Raw genomic sequence first — 26,372 nt, forward strand, 5'->3', positions numbered from 1 at the left:
CAGAAGCATAATAATCTATAATGAAATGCTAATTATTTCTCATGCACAGCAAAACTCAATTTGTCATTTATTAAATTTAAGTATTAGTTGTAGGTTAGACGTGAGCATCGGCTACGGCGGATGACTGATTTGTTGTCGGCTGCCGATGCAGCTCATGGCCCGCATTTATGTTCAAGATCACGGCTTATAGTGTAATAAAGTAAATGGCAATGAAGTGTTACTGTATTAATGCAAGTTATTATTTCCTCCTTACCAGCAACGTTATTATGGTGGCAGCGGGCCTTAAGAGCTGTGTGAATCTCAATGAGATGCGGTGCTGCAGTCACACGCAAGGACACGGATATGTAGAGGTCACAGCAGAGGCTCGGTAACATTTTTATTCGCAGACTTTTTTCCTGGCTGACTCGCTACTACGTTAAACTTTTTTCTTTTTTGTGCACAGACATATTTTTAGGGAAACAAGTCTACAAATTTTCTGCTCCACTTCCCCACCGTCTTTCCATCTCCTGCACTAACACACACACACACACACTGCAGGAAGTGTACCAGCACACAGGTGTACACACACACACACACACAAACACACACACATATATCCTAAAAAAATCAGACAAATGGCACTAAGCCACACACACTGCGATGGCTAATGCTTCTTGCTGACACTGTAAATCTTTGTGTCCGAGTGATGGGTGTTTCATCTTTTTGACAGACTGCTGCTCAACATACCTTTCTGAGTAACTCGGAAAGTACGCTTCACCTGCTGTGGCCTCCGTCGGAAACTCTGAAAGCTATTGAAGCTAGTAAACTTTTATGGCCTTTTCACTGCCTGGTCTCCCTGAGCTTCAACAGGCCTTTATGCCCACGTACTCCACATCAATTGTACTTTTTTTTTGTCAGCCCTATACCAGTTCTCTTTACCTTTCTCCTGTCCTTTCTGCCTCTTACTTCACCTCCTTCTCTTTTCATCATCCACCTTCTCAAATCCCTTTCCTGCGTAGAAGCCGGTCCTTTTCCCTTTCGAAAAAACAGGATGACTCCTTTACCCTTTATCAAACTTGCATACGGAAGTGACACCACGCGGGCCGGCAAGTTGAGAGGAGAAGAAAGGAAAGATGATGCGGGAGGAGAGGAAAGGGGAACTTCCCTTCAACTCCTGGAGCACACCTCCGGCCCTCTTTGAAGAATGGGCTTCTCTCGATACTCTTTGTTTCCCTCAACCCCCTGTTTTTTTTTTTCTTAAAGCACTGTCTTTATCCATCAAGGAAAAACTCTGGAGAAGGAAGGAGACTATGTGCGAGGAGGCTTTGAGGTGCCTCACCGGAGAAACAAGCAGTAAATGGGGGTTCAGTATTAAATCAGGACAAATAATATGGCTAAAACAAGGAGGAAAGGCGCCGCTGGCTATAAGCAAGCCGGTAGCTCATATTCAAAGATCAATGCACTGTGTGTTTGGTATTATAATTTGGACTCGCTGTGTTACATCACTTACCGCCTTGGGATCATTTCATTTGCAGCTCTACTGTAAACAGTTTGTTCTTCAATGGCCTCCCACGACATTGTTAAAGAATAAAAATTTGGCCGTGATGAATACAGTATGAAAGAGAACAGGGCTAATGAAACGGATGACTAATGCAAGACTTGTTTTGACAGCAGCATCCTTTGAATATATTCTTCATTCTGTCTGCATGTAGTCAATATTTACTCTGAGAGACTTACAATTACGGAGCTCAGCTTAGGACCTTTAATACAGAATGAATGGGCCAATAATAAGCAAAATGTGATTATAAAAGAGTACTCTTCTGATGCATCCATTCTTTCAATTGAAACTTTACAATAGGGCTGTCCTCAACATTCTGGTAATAATAACCATCATTAATAAATGGTAGTTTATTGTTGCACACATTATAAAATTTGATATACTATATTATAAGTATTTGTTAATGATTACTGACTGATTTGTAAACATTTAAGAAATCGTTTTTAAAACATCTATGAACATTAAATAGATAGATGGGCCAGATATTTGTAACACTTTGTTGATGGTTAATAATTAGTTTGTAAACAGTCTATAAACATTATTTCGATGATTATTATAAAGTTGCAACTGATGATTATAATACCTTGTTTAATGGTTAGTAAATGCATCTATTTATTAACATATTTAGATATAGTTAATAGTTTGTCAATGTTTAATAATTGATTTTTGATCCATCTATCTATGTAATGTTAATAAATGTTTTAAACACAATATAAGGTTTACAAATCATTTGCTAATCATTAACAAATATTTAACATATAGAAAAAATGTATAATGTGAGCAACAATACAATTTTTAATAAATAATTGTTATCGTCTTTTATCAGCTATGATACAATATATAATTTATTAACAAATTATTTCATTACACAAACTAATGATAAACATTATTAATCACAATTTCATTGTTCAACAGTAAAGTAATCATTAACTTAAGTTTAATTGACTATCAATTTACCATTTATTAATGATGGTTATCATAACGTGTTACCATTTAACGTAGAAATAGGTCATTAGCATGAAAAAAAAAACTAATCGACTAAAGAAATCCTTGTTGACTAAAACCAAAACAACCGATTAGTCGACTACAGACCTACTTTAAAGGGATATAAAAATGATTTTGTATTGAATTCAATATGTATATAACTGTATCCAAACATGAAGAAACTGAATTGGGTAAATTACTGCCACTTCTCTGATGAGAGAGCCTATTTAACTTTAAAATACTGGAACATATGAAACATGCATAACTGAAGATCTGCTCTCAACATGCGCCTCATTATCCGTCAAAAGATATGTGATAGTTTAAAGAGGAAAAAAGGTCAAAAGGGCTTCTGCTGTTTCACATACAGATAAACACAAGAGGCTCGGGGGGGCGGCCAATTTATCACGTTATGTGTCATTTCAAAACGCAGCCCCGTGGTGCAGATGGGCGAATAAAACACGGGAGAGATAACTTTGACAGGAAGGAGAGAGAAAGTGGAAGGAGATAGGAAGGAAGCGCTTTGAGATTAGACGTAGGGAGATAATAAGGGAGGGCCTGTTTGAGCCATCGGGCTTCATTTCATGTATGGTTAAAGGCTTAACATCAGCTATCAGATCAAGAAAACCACGCACACAACAACATGCGTGCACGGAAACACCGGGGCCACGACCCAACAGACGGAATATTTTATCTCATAAACATCTGAGAGAAGATGATGACAATGAGCTGGCAAGAAAAAGCACTCACACACCTGTAGGGAGACACACACAAGGGAGCTCTTTATGAGATACAGAGGACTGTAATTGGAATGGAGGTTACAAAAACACAAAATAGGATAGGGGATCATTTGTATCAATCAGGGCTAATCCCGTCTAATGTGTATATTAAAGACAACACGTGTCGGCGGATGAATGTTTTCTTCTGGGGACGACCTTAATCAAATACGCTCAGAGGCCATCAGCTCTAATGTGCGTCTTACGATTTTTCTAATAACCTTTGATTGAATAAAATCATTCCAAAAAGTAGAGCGAGTATGTAAACACCATCTCGCACACACCTGACATTTTCACTAAGCGCTCTCATTAAAGGGGGGAATTGTGGAATGTAATGGTTTAAAAAATCTCCCATGGTCCTACATTGCTTATTGGCTGGGGGTCATGTCAATACATCTTGTAGCGACAAAAAAAAAAAAAATGCAATTACGAAAACCATCAGCGGATGGCAAAGACAATCAGAAGCAAATTACAGAATTAATTAATGCATCGACGATTCGGCCACGCGCAATTAAACTGAGTGTTTGTCAGAAATGTATGGTGTTTGTCCTACTGGAAATGGAGAGGAACTGTAGCTGGCAAAATGTACGACTGAAATGGAGATGGATTGAAAAGGGGGATTTTTTTTTTATTGCGACTATAACAAAGAGCATCATTCGTTGTGGAAAGGGATAAGCATTCTCACCCATTCCCATGATTTGAAAGGATGTGCAAATCATTGTTGGCTGCCAAAGATACAGTCTCAGTGTTTTTATTACTAGCGCAAAACTGTCAAAGGCGGTCGAGGAGCTGAATAAATGACTAGACCTGCTATCAAACAGTCTGTATTTCATCCCATCTGCATCTTTGCCCTGAGCTACTGTTGTTTTATCAAGCTGAAAAACGGGCAGAAAAGGCTAAAAAGGATGGACTCGTTCTTAGATTGATTATTTTCCTTATAGTTTAATCTGTTGATTATTTTCTTTATTAATCAAAATGTCTATAAAATGTCATAAAATAGGGGGAAATGTCATCATAAAATCCCATAACTGAGGGTGATGTATTCAACTGACTAATCGTTGCACAGATACCGATATGGGGTTCAATACTGACTCAAACAGCTGGATCGGGTATCAGTGACAATGGGGCCAATCTATTAAATTCAATTCTATGCTTATATACAATATATACTGTAATTTTAATACTTGTTTAAGTTTTGATCAAGTTGTTGCCGTATTTCAACACTCGAATTGAAATTCCTGTTAATTTTGAAGATGTTTTTACCAAGTTGCTGAATACGATTTATTATTTGAATAATAAATAATTCAATAAATGTACATCTGTGTATTTATTTGTTACATTTTTGTTTTACAAAGTTGAGAAAGCAATGTTTAAGTCAAGCCTGATGTTGCCTTACACATAAAATCCTATAAAAATGATCCAAATAACTTACATACAGTGAGGCATAAAGCTTATTAATTAAACACTGGTATCGGATCGGTACTCAGTATCGGCCGAAGCCCAAAGCCCAGGTATCGCTATCGGTATCAGTACTGGAAAAAGTCGTATCGGTGCATCCCTACTAAACGTTGCAGCTCCATTTCTTTCCAATTCATTATCTGGCCCTATTCAGCTCATCAGGTAGGAGACAAGCAAAACCAAACTCAGGTAAGAAGGATAAACTGACTGCTGTTGAATGCCAAAAAGTGCCAAAACTACTTTACTTTCTTCTCAGACACTTTGAGTAAGAGAGGGATAGAAAATATAGAGTATTGCGCTGTTATGTTTTGTAATACTGTATCCATTCTCAAAAACACTGATGATTTTTAATTTATAGTTTACATGTAAAGATTAACTCAGCACATACTTTATCTCATTAGCAAAGAGATGGACCCTCTCAGTGTATGTGCGCTCTCAAAGTAGTGCTATGATGTTGGATGTTACAAGGACTGTGATACATGCAAATGCCAATCTCACTGTTCTGGAAAAAAGCAACTTTTGGTGTGTTCTTTTTACGATGACAATTTTCCTAAAATCAGATTTTTTTTTAAAAATCACAATATATCGCCTTCAACAGATTCTTGCCAATACACAGACCTAGTTAAAAACTTAATACCTGCTCATCCACTGGAGTTTAAACCTCCCTTTTACCTCGACACGGTGGCCAGTTTCTAATGAAGATGACCACTACGGTGAAACAGAAAAGACGGGGAGAGCAGAGCATGAGTCTATTTCAAACTTTGGCGGAGAGCCAGAGAGGGTTGAAGGTGAGGTCAAAGGGGACACATGCTTCACGCCAACCCTGGTGCTTTAAAAGACGACGGGCTGTGGTTGGTGCAACACACCCAGCTACCCCCTTTGCCCTGTCAGGATTGGCTGCTGAGATGTGTGGGTGAGAGCTTGAACTCTGATCTCTGAGCTGGCACAAGTCTCAATGTGTAGCCTCTGTATTTTGCAATCTCTTATTTTTACTAAATGATATGCCGATGAACTTTCACATGGCAGCGGCTAATGCCTGTACAGATGTAGTGAGTAGGTTAGATGTCACTGAGGGAAGTGACCTTCGCACCAGGCAAAGAAAAGAGCTCTACTCACCGGCGAGGAGGAATGTGATGAGGCAGGTTTCTTTGGGCATGTAGAGCTTGAGGCGGGAGCCGCTGAAGACGTATTCTACCACCGCTTCTGATCGGCCGGCTCTCTGCAGGAAGGGCAGGAACTGCTTGGCTTTCTGTGTCTCCTAATGGACATGAAGAAAGAGAAATGAGGTTAGAAATCGCTGGAAGCAAGACTCTTTTTTTTAGAAGAAACTTTCTTACAAGATAATTCATTGAGACAAATCTAAGGGTGTGGTATTCTAATATTTGTAAACATAAGTATATAACTGTTTAACATTTATATGCAAGAGACACCATCTATCCGATGCATTAATTATGGATCAAAGAACAAAACTGTGGACTTTTCATGTGGAGTTATTTCAAGTTATTGGCCTCAGTGAAAAATAAAACATTGAAAATATTTGATACAAAAAAAAGCATCTGCCAAATGAAAAAGTAACCAAAATAGACAAAGACAGACTAAATATGTTCATTGATGACAGAATCTGGGGCTTTTTCCAGATATCTTTAAATCTCGGTCCGGCCTAATGAATGTCCGCTCCACTTCTTTTGTGATACGTCTGGTAAACTCCTGCAATCAAAAATTATTCCCCACCCCTCCTGCCTCCATCTCGGTCTGCAAGGGTGAGTCACTGGCTTATTGTTGTGCCCGAGCCAAAAATTACAAGCGGAGCTAAATCATGTGTAGTCACAAGGCGGGGCTGGTGATGCAGTGGCAGATTCATAAACGCTAAAAAAAAATTATTTAATATGTGCCTACTCCAGGCATGTAGGCACAACAATCAGTCATGGACCACCGGAGTAGTGTGTGTGTGTTTGTGTGTGTGTGGCCATGGGAGTAGGGAGGGCGGAGCTCAAACAAGGAGAGTCAGAACAACAACAAAAAATGCATTCTCCATTTGTCAAAAATCATTGATAGGGCATTTTTTTTTTCTGTTTTAAGGGACTTTTACATGAGACAAAGGGCAGGAACAGAAGAGACTAACTAAAACGTCTGAGACTGTGGGCCTCCCCTCAGACAAAGCTTGGAAAAAGGTGCTGCCTCACTCCCACTTGGTTTACTTGTTTAGTTTTGCTCAATTTCCTGGATGCTTATGGGATGATGATTATGTTATTTGATCTAGGGCTGTACCGAATAGTTTTAGGCTTCGAAGCTGCGTTCATAACGTTGACATTTGAATTCAACTTTTTTTTGTTGTTGCATGTCTATTCATTGTGTTTAAACCTGGTATTTCTGCACAGTTGCAGATAAAGATTAAGCAAATATTTATTAGGAGGCTATTATTCTATTTGTAGAATCACATTCCAGTGGTGGCTGCGTAGTAGTGGTGGTGCGCTGTGGTGACTGGTCGACCCGCTGCTCAGTCCGCATCTACATGTATTTACGAAACTGACGATTGATATTCAATAAAGAAAGATGATTTAATAAAAAAAAAACTAATTTAATCCGATGAATCACTTTATTCAAATTGAGGATTTTGCTTGAGGACTTTTTTTTTTTTGGCTTGATGATGTCAAAAAATTAGACGACAGACATTCAAAGCTTCATTCCTCAATATAAGTTTAGAATGTAAAATAAAAATGACAGCCCTAATTTGATCCCATAGACACTGAGCCAAGATAGCGTAATATTGCTGTTTGACATAACTTCAGACTACACCAAATACATAAAAAAAGGTAGTTCTAAAGAGATGTATTAGTTTCTGACTATGGGAAAGTGGGGAAAACGGTAAGAATTCCCCAAAACCACTGTATCTCTGAACCCTCTCTTTTACCAAATCACACACAATTAAGCTATACTATCTGACTTTCTTTTGATAACTAAAGTAATAACTAACGTTGTATTTTTTTCACTTAAATTCACTGAGCCTCTCCTGAAACTGTTTGGAGCCCCCTGGGGTTCTGACAGCCTCACACTTTGAACACCTCTGGCCTCGAGATATCACGCAACACACTGCCACTCAAACACACACCATTGTGAGTAAAAGGCTATGTGCTTTAGCCACAACATGCACCACAACCTGAACTCCACCCACTGCCGTCCGAAATAGCCCCGTTGAGTGGGTAGACGACCGAACCAAACATTCTGCCGTTCACACAAACACATTCACAGCACCTTCGGTGAGTGGGATGCGCAGTCTAACTTGGTTCAGAAAAAAAAAAAAAAGAAAAAAAAGGAAGAGACGTGACAGAGAGGAGAGGACCTCATTATGCAACCTTTAGAGGTACGAGGTGAGTCAAGTGCTTTATCCACTCTTCTCCATCCCACCTCCTCTGTTCATCTCCTACACTATACGTTTATAAAAACCTAGCTATTTGTGACTGCGTCCCACTCAATGCACATAATCCCTTTCAGCGAACCTGCACCGCCGGTGCTAAAGGATGCTGACGTATGGGGAGTTGTGTATTTCGCCGGTGCACGTGTGCAGCTGTGTGTGGGCGTGGAGCAACGCAGGAGAAAAGAAAAGAGGGGAAGGGAGGGGAAAGGATGTGCTATTTTTGGTCCTTTAGAATGCTCATTACATTAGCCTAGCCAAACAACTGGTGCGTGCGCGTGCACACACACACACACCGGCACTGACTGGCAACAATCCTAACTGTGCTGTGTGTGTCCTATTGGAAACGCTGAGAGAGGAGGAGATGCAGCTGCATATAATGACACTGACCTCAACTACTGACAGGGTGGCACTAATAAGGGGGAGTTTAGAGGGGCTGATGTCACACACACACAAATGCATGACACAGCACAATCGTGTGCCTGCGCTGGGTTACTGGGACAGCTTTTAAAAAAGCAGGGTGTGGCATATATTGCTTTTTTTGTTGTTATTAAAGTAAATTAATTATTGAGCACCTCCCCTCCTGAAACTACCCCCAAGTCACACAGAATATGATCAATTTAGCCAGTTAAGTTGGGGAGGGTTTATAAGTATAAAACGCACTAAAACCCCCCTGATGAAAACAGCGCAGGAGCTGCTCAGTCAGCACAACAATTCCCTGTCATAATTATTTTTACAGGGTCCAGTAATTTATCTGTCCTGCTGACACAATAAGACACAGGGAGGGTTACGATGATGACAATGTGGAAACGGCGTAACATCCGAGAGCAGTTATGCGGAGCGGCGTCGGACTTATTAGCCAGACACTAAAGTCCTGTTTGGTGTTAAAGAGCTTTAATAACTTGGCTGAATGCCTCTCTTCAAAATGCGAGGTGATGGCACATTACACAGCAACTTACAGAGCTCGTACATGACCACCAAATGTGGCGGACCACTCTGAGCTAGAAATAAAAAAAAGTACAGAAAAAAAGAGGGCCTGATTAAATTAACCAAATGTCTCTCTAGAGCCGACAAGTGCGAGTGCTACGAGAAAGCTCAAGTGAGAGAGACAATGAGATGCTAATGTTTCTGAAGTTCAATTTTGAGTCATTCACAGTCGACCATGTAGAGGCTTATCAAAATGTATAAGGAGATGGCTAGTCGACAAGTGCAGAGATACATAAAAGGCACTTGAACGATTCTGAATAAAAGAATGTAACAGCTTTTGTGAGGGGTGCATGATAGGGATTTTTTTTTTCAGTAGACACCAAAATTTAACTGCTTCTCATTGGAGATTACTGATAAGATAACAAACAATTTCACATTTTTGTATTTTAAAAAGAAGTTTATAACCAGTAGTTTATGCATTACCTGAGGGTAAGAAAGACTAAGATGTAATGAGCAAATATGGATGATTTAATATTCCATAGCTCTGAGCTAAACAAAATCTATCTGACATCACTATTGTTAACAACAAAAACAAAGAACAGTTCTGACTCTTCAACATTTATATGTTTTACATCAAAAAAATTGTATCGCAAATTGCAATTGCAATTATGTCAACACCAGCAACAACTTGTTTGGCTCTCTAGTCAGCGTGCTGCGCTTCTTCTTCTTCTCTGTGTTTGTCGCCGGATCGCAAACCAACTTTAAAAGGTGCATACCGCCACCGGCTGTGTCAGAGTGTGTAGATGCTGCGCTTGTTAAGTCAATGAAAGCAATGTAGCTTCGTATTATCAGCCGAAAATGTATCAGCTATAATTTAATTTTAGGAATTATACATAATAATAATAATAATAATAATAAGGGCTGTCAATCAATTTAAATATTTAATCGCGATTAATGACATGATTGTCCATCGTTAATAGCTCAAAATTCAGGTTAAAAAATACATTAAAAGGGAGATATGATGCCAGTATTCCTACTCTAGTTTTAAAACGGAGCCCGCTACAACCTAAAAATCACACGTTGTAATATTGCGTTAAAGAAATTGGTGGCGTTAAAACAAATTTGCATCAATGAGTTATTAACGCGTTAACTTTGACAGCCCTAATAATAACATAAATGTCCCATAATCTGTAGATAATTTATCTGGCCTGATATAGATCATGCATCCCTAGCTTTTGCATACCTTTAGTGGTTTGATAGCATTTTGGTTTGTGAGTTGTTTTTTTTATACTACCAAGATGAGATGGTGCTAGCTGGATCCATTGACCAACATGTTGAGGTCATTCCAAATAACTTCTACAGGGGGGAATAACAAACTCCACATGTTAGGCCTGCCTAGTGAAGCTCCTCGCTGTCAGGTGGGAAAAGCAGCTGGAATGACTTTAAGAAAGAAAACACACCGCTGTCCGTGCCCTCCCTCAAGCCAACAGAGACAAAAGGTCGCAATAAACTGGAAATCGTCCTCTCGAAATTGGGGAAAACAGAAAAAAAATATGTCGAAAAATATACAGTAAAAACATAAAAATTTCATTTTGATATCACCTCAGTGCAAAAGGGTGACTTATCCACCACCTGACTGACTGACCTCAATTTCCCTCTAGGGTGGTGTGAGGACAATACAATGTCAAAAACAAGCCAACAGCAAGAACAGTACAGAGCAAGCGACAATGACCTAGTATAGTGCCGCATTTAATGTCTGTGTGAGTGCCATCAGTACACTTTCCACCGCTCTGCTCTGCTCTCCATGTGAGCTCATCTAACCCAGCCACTCAGTTTGACAACTTTGGACAGCTACAACACTGCGGCGTATAGCGGCTTAATGAAGACTGCACTTGGGTATAGAAGTGCACTGTGACAGCCTGTAGCCATGTGGGACTACAGCGCTCGTGAAAACTCAGATGGGAAAAAGGAAATAAACAGTTTTCAGGAGTGTCTCCGCAATTAATAAAAGGAACTGAATTACAGACTGAAGAAGAGAGCGAGCATTGGGGTGAACAGAAAAACACATAGGGATCAAATTTAAAAACCGCAACACAAAAAAAAAAAACACATGCTTAGAAACAATGCGTACCAATCGGCCATTACTTGTTACTGAGAGATTTTATGGGTTCCCCGCGCTAATGTTCATTTGGTGAGCGCTCCCAATCAGGCTTCATTAGCCAAATGATGCCTCTATCAAGCCCCTGGGCACACGTAAACAAGCTAGGACCGAGCACCGCTGATGGTTTTATTAATGGCGCTGATTATTTTTAGAGTTTTTCCTTAAGATGAGGAAACCGGCTGCCGAGGATCAAGGATGCGGGGGCGGAGGGGTGAGCCGAGGATTATAGATTGTCTTCTGAGAATTGCTGTGTGCGGTGGAACAAGTCAGTAGCTTTTGGGCATCGATGATCTTTGAGTGTCACGGGGGGTTGTGTGTAAATGAGTCCACAGAGAGTAGAAATATGAAATGAAATCAGTGCATTTTTTGAGAGATGCTTGCCTTATTATACATTATGGGAAAGCTTGCTTCCCCGTGTTTAAGATAACGTGTGTATACATACACAAAGAGACACTTACCCCGGAGATATCAGCCACTCTGTGGATGGGAACCTCCTTCTTGCTGTGCAGCCCTTTCCCATTCTTGATGGCCCTACAGTCAAACACAAACATAGCTCAAGCGCCGTCGTAATACATCGAGAAAAGCACAAGGCTGGAGGCTTAGCAGAACCTGGAGAAAAGGGAGCTCTATTGAGTAATCACCGTAGATACAAAAGAGCGAGCCATTGTGGCTTTGTGAAGGAGGATGTAAATTCATACCAGTTTCTTTTTTCCCCCTGAAATGCCATTACAGCTCAAATGGAAGCCCTAGAGCGAGGATTTTTTTTTTTCTCCCCACCAAGATAATCTATAGGCTTGAGATGAAAAGTGGAAAACGGTGGCGGGAGAAATTATAATGGAGGAGAAATTATTGTTAGAATGGAGGGAAGGGGGAGAAATGGAGAGACAAGAGCTGCTTCTTTTAGTGCCAGCGAGAGGCTTTAGTGATGATGACTGGCGCTAGTGATCGCTGCCTTAAAAAGCCTCAAGGGCCGAATGAGATGAAGATGACCGCTGCGGTTGCGGCTGCGGGGTGGAATAATGCCCCCTATGGGTCGCTGAGAAGCACGCCTACAAGATATGCATTTATGCGAGCATGTATATATGTGCGTTTGATAGCCTGGAGGAGGTGTCTTGAAGGCTGCAGGTCCATTGGCCTCGTGCAGTAGGGAGCTAAAAATAAAACCTAGGCTATAGACAGAAACCTCTCATCAACTCTAATAAGACCCCGCCAGGGACAGAGAGAGAGAGAGAAGGGGGGAGAGGAAGAGAAGACACAGAAGAGCAAGGCCAAAAGAAGGACAAAATTGAAAAAAAAGGTGGAGAAATAAGGACAAAATGTGCAAAAAAGAAGGTGGAGGGAGGGAGCAGAGAAGGAGGGCGGGTGGGTAGTGACACTGCATGAGAGAAAGGGGAGTGAAAGAGTCCTATAAAAAAGGAGGCTGGGGCTTCATCTGCTCTACCTATAGCCAGCAGATCTTAATCTATAGCAGAGTAATAAAGCTCCCACTAAATCTCTCCACTGCACCTCCATATAATTATATTCATAGGGCCTGTGTAAAGAGAGCCTCTGATTTAGCATCTAGCGCTTGGGAGGGTGTACAAGCATGTATGTATGTATATAAAAATTATTAAAAAGGGGTATGAGTGAATATGTGAGAGCGATGACATGTTTTCTGGGGGGAAATGTAGTAAAAAACTGTGACTTATGATGGCGGCACTGGTTAAATAAATTCTGAAAAATACTAAGTGAGTTGCTTTTACCTGTGCCGTGTTGGATGTAACGGCAAATGTAAAAGCAATTTGGAAAATAAAAGCCTCAAGGTCATAGTCAATTCACTTCCTCTTCCCAAGAGCAGAATCTGTCAAGGTCATGCACAACTCGTGGATGGAAGAGCGCGAGTGTGTGTGTGTGTGTGTGTGTGAAAAGGGTTTGTGTAATAATGTAGTGTGCACAGGGATGTTTTTATTTGAAGCAAAGAAAAGTGCTTTTTATGAGAATGAAGGTTTTGAGAGAGCCATTGTGTCAAGTGTGTAGGCTCAGGTAAAAGGGAGATGGAAGGAGTGGATGTGAAAGTGTGAATGTGTGTGTGTGTGTGTGTATATGTGCGTGTTCCTCACCGAGCCTCTGCGGCAAGCAGCTCGTCGTAGTGGGAGGAGCGTTGGTCGTCATCCTGTCTGTATCTGATGATTGTGGCCAGGCCTTTACTGACCAGAGCCTCCGCTATGTTACTGGAGGAAGAGAGAGAGAGGGATTACTTTAATAAAAAAAACAACAACAACAACAACAACAACAACAACGAGCGAACCCCCTCTGGCTTCACGCAGAATTCTAAGTGAGCTAAAAAAATAAGGACATGACGAATCCCAAAGGTGGCTTTGCAAAGGAACAAAGGTCACTTAAATGTTGACTTTGCACACTTGACTAGCCGCTTCCTCGCTGCGTTACGGGTGTACTGAAGAGAGGATGAAGGGCAGAAAGAGGGGAGTATTGTTGTACTTAATGCAGCACTTAGTGGCGAGTAGCCCTTGGACATCAGTGTTCTGGTTGAAGTGTGGGAGAAAGAAACGAAGGGACAGGAAGTAAACTCTTCTGAACTGAGCTTGTGTCAGTGAGCGCAGTTGTCTGTCCTGTCCTCATGTTGCAGGCATGGAAACTGACACAACATTACAGCCTTTATTGTCACCAATAAAATGTTGTCATTGACCTTTTTCTACACTTACATCAACACTTGTTAATTTGATTTTTATTTTTTTAAACTAGGGCAAAATAAGAAAGGAAAATACAGAGAGCCAGCAGATAGCAACGTTTATCTTTATCAGAATCAGATCAGAAATATTTTATTGATCCCCAGGGGGAAATCGGGACGTTAAAGTTGCTCTTATATAAACAAATGTAAGTAAATAGAAATAAAGGAGTAAATAAAATGCAAATTATGTACATAATGCTACAACATACGTAGAGAAATATAAATAATAAAAATAAAAATAAGAATATAAGAAATATGTACAAATATGTGTAATAAAGACATACGTTATATAACATATAACCACAGTGCCAATAAGAAAATATACAAAATGCTGAGAAGTGGGATATATTAAGTTATAGTATGAATTACAAATTAAATTAAAGCTGCAAGCAGCGATGATCGGGCCCTCGCCCACGCGCGCACGTCGGGGGAACGCGCACGTCGGGGCACGTACATGTCTTCAGGGCAAGACTCTTATAAAACATGTCAAATTTGGGGAAGATTGGACAATGTATAGCCAATTTACAACAGCTTCCTGTTTCCTGTAGGGGGCGCTATGACTATCATGCATAATACCACATATATGTCTTCAGGCCTGGTCCATTATCCAGCTTGTGAAGTTTGGAGCAGATTGGACTATGTAAAGTCAAGTAACAACAGCCTCCTGTTTTTTGGCGAAGAAGCTTTTTCGCCGCCACGCCACGGCAACATGGTTCGATAACTTTTTGATCTTTTGATAAGTTTTCATCCCAAAGGTCTTAAGATACTACTGACCAAGTTTCACGTAGATGTGATTAATTTCTGAGGCAGAGTACATCAATGTGTAAAACATGATATTTCCTGTTACCACTAGGTGGCGCTATGACTGTGAGTCAAAATTTGCATATGGATGTCGTCAGACAGGGACCTTTATCAGGCATGAGAAATTTGGAGCATATAGGTTAATGTACGTCAAAGTTACAACAACTTCCTGTTTCTTGGCGAAAGGCGCTTTTTCGCCGCCACGCCACGGCAACATAGTTCGATAACTTTTTGATCTTTGAGTAACTTTTCATCCCAAAGGTCTTAAGATACTACTGACCAAATTTGAAGTTGATCGGGTTAAATCTCTAGGAGGAGTTCGTTAAAGTACAGCGCCTGGAAATGGTAAAAAAACGCCATAAAATCCAATATGGCCGACTTCCGGTTGGGTTTACGGTATACCTCCAAGAGGGTTTTATTTACGTCTCGTCATGGTACATATACCTACCAAATTTCGTAAATTTAGGGGAAACGTGTCGTCGGGGCTACTCAATAGGGGGCGCTAGCGAGCCAATTTGCCACACCCGAGCACGAAACCCATATCAGATATTCATTTCACGCACGTCTGACACGTGTGCAAAATTTCAAAAAAAGTTCATTATCCCAAGCACCTCGTTTTCACGCTCAAAGACATAATAGAATAATAATAATAAGAATAATAATAATAATAATAATTAAAGCTGCAAGCAGCGATGATCGGGCCCTCGCCCACGCGCGCACGTCGGGGCACGTACATGTCTTCAGGGCAAGACTCTTATAAAACATGTCCAATTTGGGGAAGATTGGACAATGTATAGCCAATTTACAACAACTTCCTGTTTCCTGTAGGGGGCGCTATGACTATCACGCATAATACCACATATATGTCTTCAGGCCTGGTCCATTATCCAGCTTGTGAAGTTTGGAGCAGATTGGACTATGTAAAGTCAAGTAACAACAGCCTCCTGTTTTTTGGCGATGAAGCTTTTTCGCCGCCACGCCACGGCAACATGGTTTGATAACTTTTTGATCTTTTGGTAACTTTTCATCACAAAGGTCTTAAGATACTACTGACCAAGTTTCAGGTAGATGTGATTAATTTCTGAGGCAGAGTACATCAACGTGTAAAACATGATATTTCCTGTTACCACTAGGTGGCGCTATGACTGCGAGTCAAAATTTGCATATGGATGTTGTCAGACAGGGACCTTTATCAGGCATGAGACATTTGGAGCATATAGGTTAATGTACGTCAAAGTTACAACAACTTCCTGTTTCTTGGCGAAGAAGCTTTTTCGCCGCCACGCCACGGCAACATGGTTCGATAACTTTTTGATCTTTTGATAAGTTTTCTTCCCAAAGGTCTTAAGATACTACTGACCAAGTTTCAGGTAGATGTGATTAATTTCTGAGGCAGAGTACATCAATGTGTAAAACATGATATTTCCTGTTACCACTAGGTGGCGCTATAACTGTGAGTCAAAATTTGCATATGGATGTCGTCAGACAGGGACCTTTATCAGGCATGAGAAATTTGGAGCATATAGGTTAATGTACGACAAAGTTACAACAACTTCCTGTTTCTAGGCGAAAGGCGCTTTTTCGCCGCCACGCCACGGCAACATAGTTCGATAACTTTTTGATCTTTGAGTAACTTTTCATCCCAAAGGTCTTAAGATACTACTGACCAAATTTGAAGTTGATCGGGTTAAATCTCTAGGAGGAGTTCGTTAAAGTACAGCGCCTGGAAATGGTAAAAAAACGCCATAAAATCCAATATGGCCGACTTCCGGTTGGGTTTACGGTATACCTCCAAGAGGGTTTTATTTACGTCTCGTCATGGTACATATACCTACCAAATTTCGTAAATTTAGGGGAAACGTGTCGTCGGGGCTACTCAATAGGGGGCGCTACCGAGCCAATTTGCCACACCCAAGCACGAAACCCATATCAGATATTTATTTCACGTACGTTTTATCTTGCATGAGAAATTTGGAGCAGATTGGTTACTATACGCCAAAGTTACAACAACTTCCTGTTTTTTGGCGAAGAAGCTTTTTCGCCGCCACGCCACGGCAACATGGTTTGATAACTTTTTGATCTTTTGGTAACTTTTCATCACAAAAGTCTTAAGATACTACTGACCAAGTTTCAGGTAGATGTGATTAATTTCTGAGGCAGAGTACATCAATGTGTAAAACATGATATTTCCTGTTACCACTAGGTGGCGCTATGACTGCGAGTCAAAATTTGCATATGGATGTTGTCAGACAGGGACCTTTATCAGGCATGAGAAATTTGGAGCATATAGGTTAATGTACGACAAAGTTACAACAACTTCCTGTTTCTTGGCGAAAGGCGCTTTTTCGCCGCCACGCCACGGCAACATAGTTCGATAACTTTTTGATCTTTGAGTAACTTTTCATCCCAAAGGTCTTAAGATACTACTGACCAAATTTGAAGTTGATCGGGTTAAATCTCTAGGAGGAGTTCGTTAAAGTACAGCGCCTGGATATGGTAAAAAAACGCCATAAAATCCAATATGGCCGACTTCCGGTTGGGTTTACGGTATACCTCCAAGAGGGTTTTATTTACGTCTCGTCATGGTACATATACCTACCAAATTTCGTAAATTTAGGGGAAACGTGTCGTCGGGGCTACTCAATAGGGGGCGCTACCGAGCCAATTTGCCACACCCGAGCACGAAACCCATATCAGATATTCATTTCACGCACGTCTGACACGTGTGCAAAATTTCAAAAAAAGTTCATTATCCCAAGCACCTCGTTTTCACGCTCAAAGACATAATAGAAGAATAATAAGAATTAAAGCTGCAAGCAGCGATGATCGGGCCCTCGCCCACGCGCGCACGTCGGGGCACGTACATGTCTTCAGGGCAAGACTCTTATAAAACATGTCAAATTTGGGGAAGATTGGACAATGTACAGCCAATTTACAACAACTTCCTGTTTCCTGTAGGGGGCGCTATGACTATCACGCATAATACCACATATATGTCTTCAGGCCTGGTCCATTATCCAGCTTGTGAAGTTTGGAGCAGATTGGACTATGTAAAGTCAAGTAACAACAGCCTCCTGTTTCTTGGCGAAAGGCGCTTTTTCGCCGCCACGCCACGGCAACATAGTTCGATAACTTTTTGATCTTTTGATAAGTTTTCATCCCAAAGGTCTTAAGATACTACTGACCAAGTTTCACGTAGATGTGATTAATTTCTGAGGCAGAGTACATCAATGTGTAAAACATGATATTTCCTGTTACCACTAGGTGGCGCTATGACTGTGAGTCAAAATTTGCATATGGATGTCGTCAGACAGGGACCTTTATCAGGCATGAGAAATTTGGAGCATATAGGTTAATGTACGTCAAAGTTACAACAACTTCCTGTTTCTTGGCGAAAGGCGCTTTTTCGCCGCCACGCCACGGCAACATAGTTCGATAACTTTTTGATCTTTGAGTAACTTTTCATCCCAAAGGTCTTAAGATACTACTGACCAAATTTGAAGTTGATCGGGTTAAATCTCTAGGAGGAGTTCGTTAAAGTACAGCACCTGGAAATGGTAAAAAAACGCCATAAAATCCAATATGGCCGACTTCCGGTTGGGTTTACGGTATACCTCCAAGAGGGTTTTATTTACGTCTCGTCATGGTACATATACCTACCAAATTTCGTAAATTTAGGGGAAACGTGTCGTCGGGGCTACTCAATAGGGGGCGCTAGCGAGCCAATTTGCCACACCCAAGCACGAAACCCATATCAGATATTTATTTCACGTACGTTTTATCTTGCATGAGAAATTTGGAGCAGATTGGTTACTATACGCCAAAGTTACAACAACTTCCTGTTTTTTGGCGACGAAGCTTTTTCGCCGCCACGCCACGGCAACATGGTTCGATAACTTTTTGATCTTTTGATAATTTTTCTTCCCAAAGGTCTTAAGATACTACTGACCAAGTTTCAGGTAGATGTGATTAATTTCTGAGGCAGAGTACATCAATGTGTAAAACATGATATTTCCTGTTACCACTAGGTGGCGCTATGACTGCGAGTCAAAATTTGCATATGGATGTTGTCAGACAGGGACCTTTATCAGGCATGAGAAATTTGGAGCATATAGGTTAATGTACGACAAAGTTACAACAACTTCCTGTTTCTTGGCGAAAGGCGCTTTTTCGCCGCCACGCCACGGCAACATAGTTCGATAACTTTTTGATCTTTGAGTAACTTTTCATCCCAAAGGTCTTAAGATACTACTGACCAAATTTGAAGTTGATCGGGTTAAATCTCTAGGAGGAGTTCGTTAAAGTACAGCGCCTGGATATGGTAAAAAAACGCCATAAAATCCAATATGGCCGACTTCCGGTTGGGTTTACGGTATACCTCCAAGAGGGTTTTATTTACGTCTCGTCATGGTACATATACCTACCAAATTTCGTAAATTTAGGGGAAACGTGTCGTCGGGGCTACTCAATAGGGGGCGCTACCGAGCCAATTTGCCACACCCGAGCACGAAACCCATATCAGATATTCATTTCACGCACGTCTGACACGTGTGCAAAATTTCAAAAAAAGTTCATTATCCCAAGCACCTCGTTTTCACGCTCAAAGACATAATAGAAGAATAATAAGAATAATAATCATTTGAATTACAATAGGTCCTCGGACCGACTTTGTCGGTGCTCGGGCCCTAATAATAATCATTTGAATTACAATAGGTCCTCGGACCGACTTTGTCGGTGCTCGGGCCCTAATAATAAGAATAATAATCATTTGAATTACAATAGGTCCTCGGACCGACTTTGTCGGTGCTCGGGCCCTAATAAGTATTTTTTTTTTTTAAACGTACAGTATAAATGCAGTATTAATGACAGAGTATTGCACAGTTGAATTAAGTCAGTATTGCACATGAGAATAATATTATTTTTATTATTATTTTGGCTTATTTTACTACTACTACTACTATCACAATATTATTATGATTATTATTTTTATTATTATTATTATTATTATCTAAATTTAGACGCATTTGGTATGGGATATCATATATGGAGGACTTCCTGTCTGCTTCTTAACCTCATCACCGTTGCACAGCTTTGAGTATAGCATGACTTTATAACTTTAACAGGCTCCAACAAAGTCTCAAGCAGAGCCGGTTTCTTCCAAAATATGTGCTACTGAGCATTAACTCTAACCACAGGCAGGGAAATTGTGAATAATACAAGACAAGGTCACACAAGGTCGAAACCTGACCGCTTCACCCCCCCTGACCTCAGCGTCCACGGGGGGCCGGTCCAACTGTTATCTGTGGAGCAGAGCAGCTGGAGCAGTTGGCTAATGCTGGGTAGTAATTGGCGGGTCATGAGGTCGGGTCTTGACCTCTGTATACGCACGCAGATACAAGGCTGTTGGTTTGATGATGAAGAGGGATCTATGTTTCCTTGTGCTTTGTGCCGTAAAGCCCAGAGTTACACAGACAGAGAAAACCAGACGATAAGTTTGGCTTTCAACTGGTTTTTTTTTGGGTGAGAGAACGGACTTCTGATGGTTAATTTCGAGTGGCATTAAAGCTCCTCTGTCTGGTTTTGATTCAACTTGAACCTCCGAGCAGTTTAATAACATTTCTATCTGCGGTACTGTATAAAATACATGTTTCAAACAGATAAACCAGATCCCCTCAAAGCGGTGTTTGTAGATAGAAAATAATTGCTTGCACTGAGTCGACCCTGAAAATTAAAATACAAAAAAAGCACTTTCAGGTTACTTTGTGATTCATGGTGAGATTACAAGTTCTGAGCATTTACAAATGATCATTCTGTGTAATTCTGATTAAATCAGATGAACTAAACTTTGAAAGTTTTACACAGGCAGACAGCTGGTGTAATAAAATGAAATGTGTTAGTGAAATCCCTTACACTGACAAATTACACACTGTGTGATCTGCTAGTAAGGGCTGCTTATTTGTAACAAACTCCAACTGGAAGGTTGAGGTTAAGGTGTACTACAAATGCAGAAATAAAAGGGAGTGTTTCATTCATGCAGCGCGCTCGTCTTAAATCTACAGTCTATAACTTTAATTAAAAACTTTTTGTCATCAGACTGTCACTATATCCTTACAGTAGTACATGAGACAGATCATCTGTGAAAATCAGGTTCCCCCCCTGCCTTCCTTTTAGTGCTCCGAAAGGTATTTGCAAGATTCCACCGTGCCCAAAGAAAAACAACCAATTAGGGCAGAGGAGTTTTCAACTCAGTGCTCGCGAAGCTCAAACTGAACTGGTCAAACTAGGCAGCGCTGATCAAATATGAATCAAGATTGTGTTACTGTAATGACTGAAAACAGTCGAGCCAAAAGCAAGCACCGCCCATCGGCTCCGATTGGTTGTTTTCCTTCGGACACATTCAAATCTTGCAAATGCCCTTAGGAGTGCTATGAGGACACAGACGCACATGATTTTTACCTGTCTCATGCACTACTGTCAGGATACAGTGACCGTTTTATATAACTGTTAATTGAATCAACATCAGGAGAATTAATCTCTATAATAAACAGATTTTGCAGATATTTGTACACATCTGTCAACTCCAACTCCCGTCTTGCAAGTTGCTAAATCGGACTGTAAACAATGAGCAGCACACAGAAGAGGAAGTCTTGGCCTTGATATCCGCTGGCTACACGGGAACCACAGAAATACAGCCCCCCAGAGTCTTATCCATCGTCAGACCGATAGCCGATGGGTTCAGAGATTGTAGGAGAATGACCTGAATAAAGCATAAAACAGACTAAAAAGAAAGTATAATGTGGTATGACGTGTGTTACTTACATGCCGCCGATTGTGACTGTAGCACAGGTGCGTTCTGAGAATGCCGGGGTGCCTTCTCCTGGACCGGTAGCTGCTCTGATGTAGTCGACTGTCACATTGACCTAAAAGGGGCGAAGCAAGAGAAGACGTCAAAAAAAAACACGCCAAGAGTACCGAGACAAAACTGAAAGCAACACCAGTTAGTTACGGTAATAATTAGTATAGGGAGTGTTCCAAGTTGTATGTGAGTGTGTGTGTGTTTGTCCCAGTTCTCAAGGTCACCCCCAGTCAGTGTGAATCACATCAGGCAGCACTGTAGATCTCCCCAGGGGAGCAGCATTAACACACTGTGGGTGTTTGGGACAACACACACACACAGAGAGAGAGAGAGAGAGGGAACAGTGATGGAACCCAAATGACCCAACACTGTGTGTTCTCAAAAAATCTCCCTTGGGACGGACTCCAATGCACCCACCCTGAAAATACAATTTTGTCACTCAGCTGTGTGTGTGTGCGCATATCCACAGGCATGTGACGGGGAAAGCCTGCTTTGTGGCCCAGACAGAGCTAACGGCGGGGGATGCAGCCGTACTTCTACGCCAGTTAAAGAGCCACGTGTCAAACCTAGTGTGATGGGAGGGGGTGGGGGGGGGAATAAAATGTGGGAATCTGGCTCTGCATCGCAGCGTCACAGCGTTGACAAGAGTCAAATAGAGACAATGCAGACAGGCCCATTACAGGGACATGAAAGAGACGCCAACCGCTGGGACGTGGAACGACGTCGGGCTTGTCATTAGACGGACGGGATGAGAACACGGTGACGTGAGCGAGGGGAGAGAGAAGAGTTCCTGCCAAGGCAGAATGGATGTGTTGTAATATATTGTTCAGCAGGAAGTGCTGTCTGCTTTTCAAGAGCAGACATAAAATAAAAAGGATAAAAGGGAGACGGATTATGGTTTTCAGAGGCCACAGTGGCTGCACCCTTACATACAAAAGAGAATGGATCTGAAACGGCTATAGCACAAAAATGAAAGGTGTCGGAGGGTTACAAATGGAACTGGAAGTTAAGTTGGATGAAGTTTTATGTGTCGGAGGTTATCTGGAATGAGAAATAATAGAGGTGAGAAAAGGAAATCTAAAATACTAGGAGTAGCTGGTCAGCAGTAGCGTCTGAACACCAACTCCACAAATTTTATTTAACCTTAATGAGACATTTTTATCCCAAACTGTATCATCAGTTCAAAAATAAACATCCCCCTCGCACCGTAATGTACATTAATAGCACCAATATCCCGACTAAGCAGCATCCGAATCGGTTTGTGATCTCCTCAGCCGTGGAATATTATGCAATATCCTCGCTTTTAAAACACCCCCAAATTTCATTAAATTTTGTAGCCATGCAAATAACCCATTCTTATTGTGTTGAAGGAAATTATTGTATCCTCACTCCCACGTCGAAGCTCTTCATTTCCTCGTCGCCCAAACATGACAAGAGTTTCAAAAGAAGCCATTCAAATGAAGTGGAGGGGGAAAAAAAACATTTTGCGTTGTTCTTGGTTACATTTCTGTTTAGTGGCTGAGCATTGCCAGGCCCGGGTAATTGAGGAACAGAGGACAAGCAAAGCAATAAAAAAACAGGAAGAATTCAAGTTGAGCTGCTAGAGAGAGCAAAATGAGATGAAGTGAAGTAGGAAACTGAGAACACAAAACAAAAAATTTGAGGAGGAAATTGAAACACACACGCAGAATATAATGCAGGATGCCATACGCTGTGAAACCAGTAGTTCCACATTAAGCGAGGTGATGACAGATTAGGAACTTTGACCCAGCTGATGTTACATCAGAGGAGTTGTAGGCCTATTCTCCATGGGCCACCTAACGGATCTCCTGATAAGGCAAAGCTGTGTATTAGACGAGGGGGAGAGGAAGTGGATGGATTAGAAAGTAGGGGAGTGATAAGGAGTGTGGTATCTGTTGGTGTTTTTGTATGTAAATAAGAGTATATACAGACATATGCATGCAGGTTTTTCTGTGTTTATATACTCTACAAGGGACTAAAAACAGCTGTGTATGTATGTGTATCAAGGCGTATGCATGCAAAAGTTACAACTAATATCAAACAGATGCTTTTTACAAAAGCATGACGGACCCTATGCTTGCTAAATTGAGTTGAGGTGGTCGGGATTGACCCTTCGCTATTTATTCACCGTTACAATAATTAAAAAACAAAAGCAGAATGTGTATACATTCAGATGAGTAATGATGTGCTAACATACTCTGTTAGCGCCACAGTTTTTTTTATGTAGAAACGTAACATTTTAGAAAAGTGCATCTCCTTCTAATCTCTCCGGGTAACGAGTATCACTATTACAACGTTGACAAGACCTTCACAGACAACTTATGCTGGACATGGCAAGGATACCTGTACCGTGCCGTATTGTGAGCAACAGTAATCATAGCCCAGCATGGGAACACGGTAAAAGGCTTCTTACCCTGATAAAGTGTAGGAGGTTTTAGGTTTGGCGTGGCTAAAGAGATACTGAACCTGTGAAAACGGGACATTAGACACGCGGGCATGCACACAGGTGTCGCAGCCAATCACGGCGGGTTTGAATAAAACTGTTCTCAGGGACATCTTTAAGCCTTGAAGAGGCAAAGAAATGCAAGAAAGCAAAAGAGAGGTATTTAAGTTGCTGCTGTGTTTTTTAGCAGGCTGTAATCGCAGCTGGCTATCATTTAATGAAGTGAGCTGTGCTGGAAGGACACAAACCTCAGGCTGGGTCAGCACAACGTGGAGAAGAAAAGAGGGAAGGAGGAAGAAGAGGGAGCCCCATCTGGGTTTTCATCCAAGGGACCCGGTGACGCTTAGGTCTACACGCTTTGCATCTGCTTGAACACACACACCTGAAGCTTCCCCCCCCCACCCCAAATCGAGTCTCACTCTCACAAATACACACCGCATCAAATACCACATTGCACACACGGCATTCTCAGTGCATGCGCGTACTCGCACGCACGCCAATGAGAGGGGAAAACTCTGGCGCTAACAGTACTACACAAGCAGCTGCATAACAGGAGCCACTTTGAGCACGCAGGATTATCCGAATGTGCTCAACCCTGATAAGTGGCTTAATGCAACATTTCCATTGGACTTTTTTTTTCTGCTGAGGCTGAGACCCAGGCGCACAAGAAGCACTACTTATAAAGTTAGCCAAATCGAGCTTTTTGGGATTATGTCACCATGCAAACGCTGCCATTTCAATGGGGGTGGGGATATATATATATGAGAGAGAGAGAGAGGGGGAGACAGACAGACAGACGTACAGTGACGGAGAGAAAGGAGGAAAAGGGAAAAATGCCTCAGAGCACATTTAGCTAACCTTAAAGAGATAGTTCAGAAGAAGTTTTTTGACATACGGTAGAATGACTTACTCAATGGCAGCGACCTCTTAATGTCACCACAAACAAAAACGTATATACCCCAACTATCTCTTTAATTGCGGCGAGTGATTATTATTCTGAGCTTCTACTGAGGTTTTCGGATAAAGCTGAAAATAACACGTCAGTTTCGTTTGATTTCGGCTAGACTGCCCCGTTAATACAGGTGCATCCTTTGTGCGCTGCGAGTGGGAGAGCAACCACAGTGAAAATAATGTTTTTGAAAGGCTAAACACCAACAAATATAGATTGAGGCAGAATATGTCATTAGATACAAATATGTTGTGGATTTTGATAATGATTATATCTATCTTTTTTCAACAACTGTTGACTTTTTAGACTTTACAACGCTCTGGAGTTATTGGAAATGTTTGGATCACACAAGTCTGAAACAATACTACTAAGTCGCCGTGCGCTGTACACAGATCCGTTCTGGGTTGGGCTTGCTCGGGCATGCTTCGAGCTCATGGAGTTTAACAAATCCGCTCTGCGCTCCATCCCAAAATCCTTCCGTTCACACTCCCCGCTCCATCCAGATTTTGTCAAGATCTGGGCACAAAAAGGATCGATTGCAGGTATCGTTTGACTGGAGATTTTTCGATAGTACTTGGTACCGGGTTATTCCCAAACCCAACTGGTCAAAGCAGATGGCCGCCCATCGAGAGCTGGGTTCTACTCAAGGTTTCTGTCCACTAAAGGGGAGTTTTTCCTGCCATTGTTACATAAGAACAGAAGAAGCAAAAGAAGAAGTTTGCTCATGGGGGATCTCTTGTTGGGTCTTTAAATTATAGAGTACGGTCTAGACCTGCTCTATATGAAAAGCGTCTCGAGATAACTTCTGTTATGATTTGACGCTATATCAAAATAAATTGAATTGAATTGAATATTCCGGTCGATACCGAGTACCAATTCCGAGCCCTACTTATGTCTCACAAAGCTCTTAGCTTTTGCAAAAAAAAAAGTAAATGATGAATTCAAAAGAGTTCTATCAACGTGAAATTGATCCTGGATGTATGATTGTTGGATCTGACGCTGTGAACAAGACAAGATTTCATCACCACCTGTGGCTTCTGAAGCCCTCTTTCAAAGACCAGACCAGGTATTGCACCAATTCCTTTCTGCCTCTGAGAGCTATCAAATACAGACTCTGCTTGGCCCCAAAAAAAAGAAAAAAAAGACAGTCTTTTGAATATGGATATTAGATATGCTTTATAAAAGATCAAAAGCACCAAACTCTCCTTATAGAGATGAGGAATAGGGGGTTTAATAGAAGAAAAAAAAAGCATTTAATGTAGCTTTATTCCCCTTAAGCGGCACGGTGGCATTAGGGCTTTGAGCTTTTGCTCGGCACGCCG

General features: G+C 41.2%; 1 protein-coding gene across 3 annotated transcripts in view; it reads right to left on the reverse strand.

Moving 5' to 3' along the window:
• The window catches only part of snd1 (staphylococcal nuclease and tudor domain containing 1), a 220,349-nt gene that overhangs the window by 146,175 nt on the left and 47,802 nt on the right, over window positions 1-26,372 (reverse strand). For all 3 annotated transcript variants that reach the window (XM_037760706.1, XM_037760707.1, XM_037760708.1), the window contains exons 12-15: window positions 21,601-21,701; window positions 13,352-13,462; window positions 11,711-11,783; window positions 5,869-6,010 (exon numbers count right to left, since the gene is read on the reverse strand). In XM_037760706.1, coding sequence (XP_037616634.1) covers window positions 5,869-6,010; window positions 11,711-11,783; window positions 13,352-13,462; window positions 21,601-21,701 — 427 coding nt within the window. The remainder of the gene's footprint in view (window positions 1-5,868; window positions 6,011-11,710; window positions 11,784-13,351; window positions 13,463-21,600; window positions 21,702-26,372) is intronic.

The sequence above is a fragment of the Sebastes umbrosus genome, chromosome 23 (genome assembly GCF_015220745.1).
Source record: "Sebastes umbrosus isolate fSebUmb1 chromosome 23, fSebUmb1.pri, whole genome shotgun sequence".
In the NCBI taxonomy this organism is placed as follows: Eukaryota; Metazoa; Chordata; class Actinopteri; order Perciformes; family Sebastidae; genus Sebastes; species Sebastes umbrosus.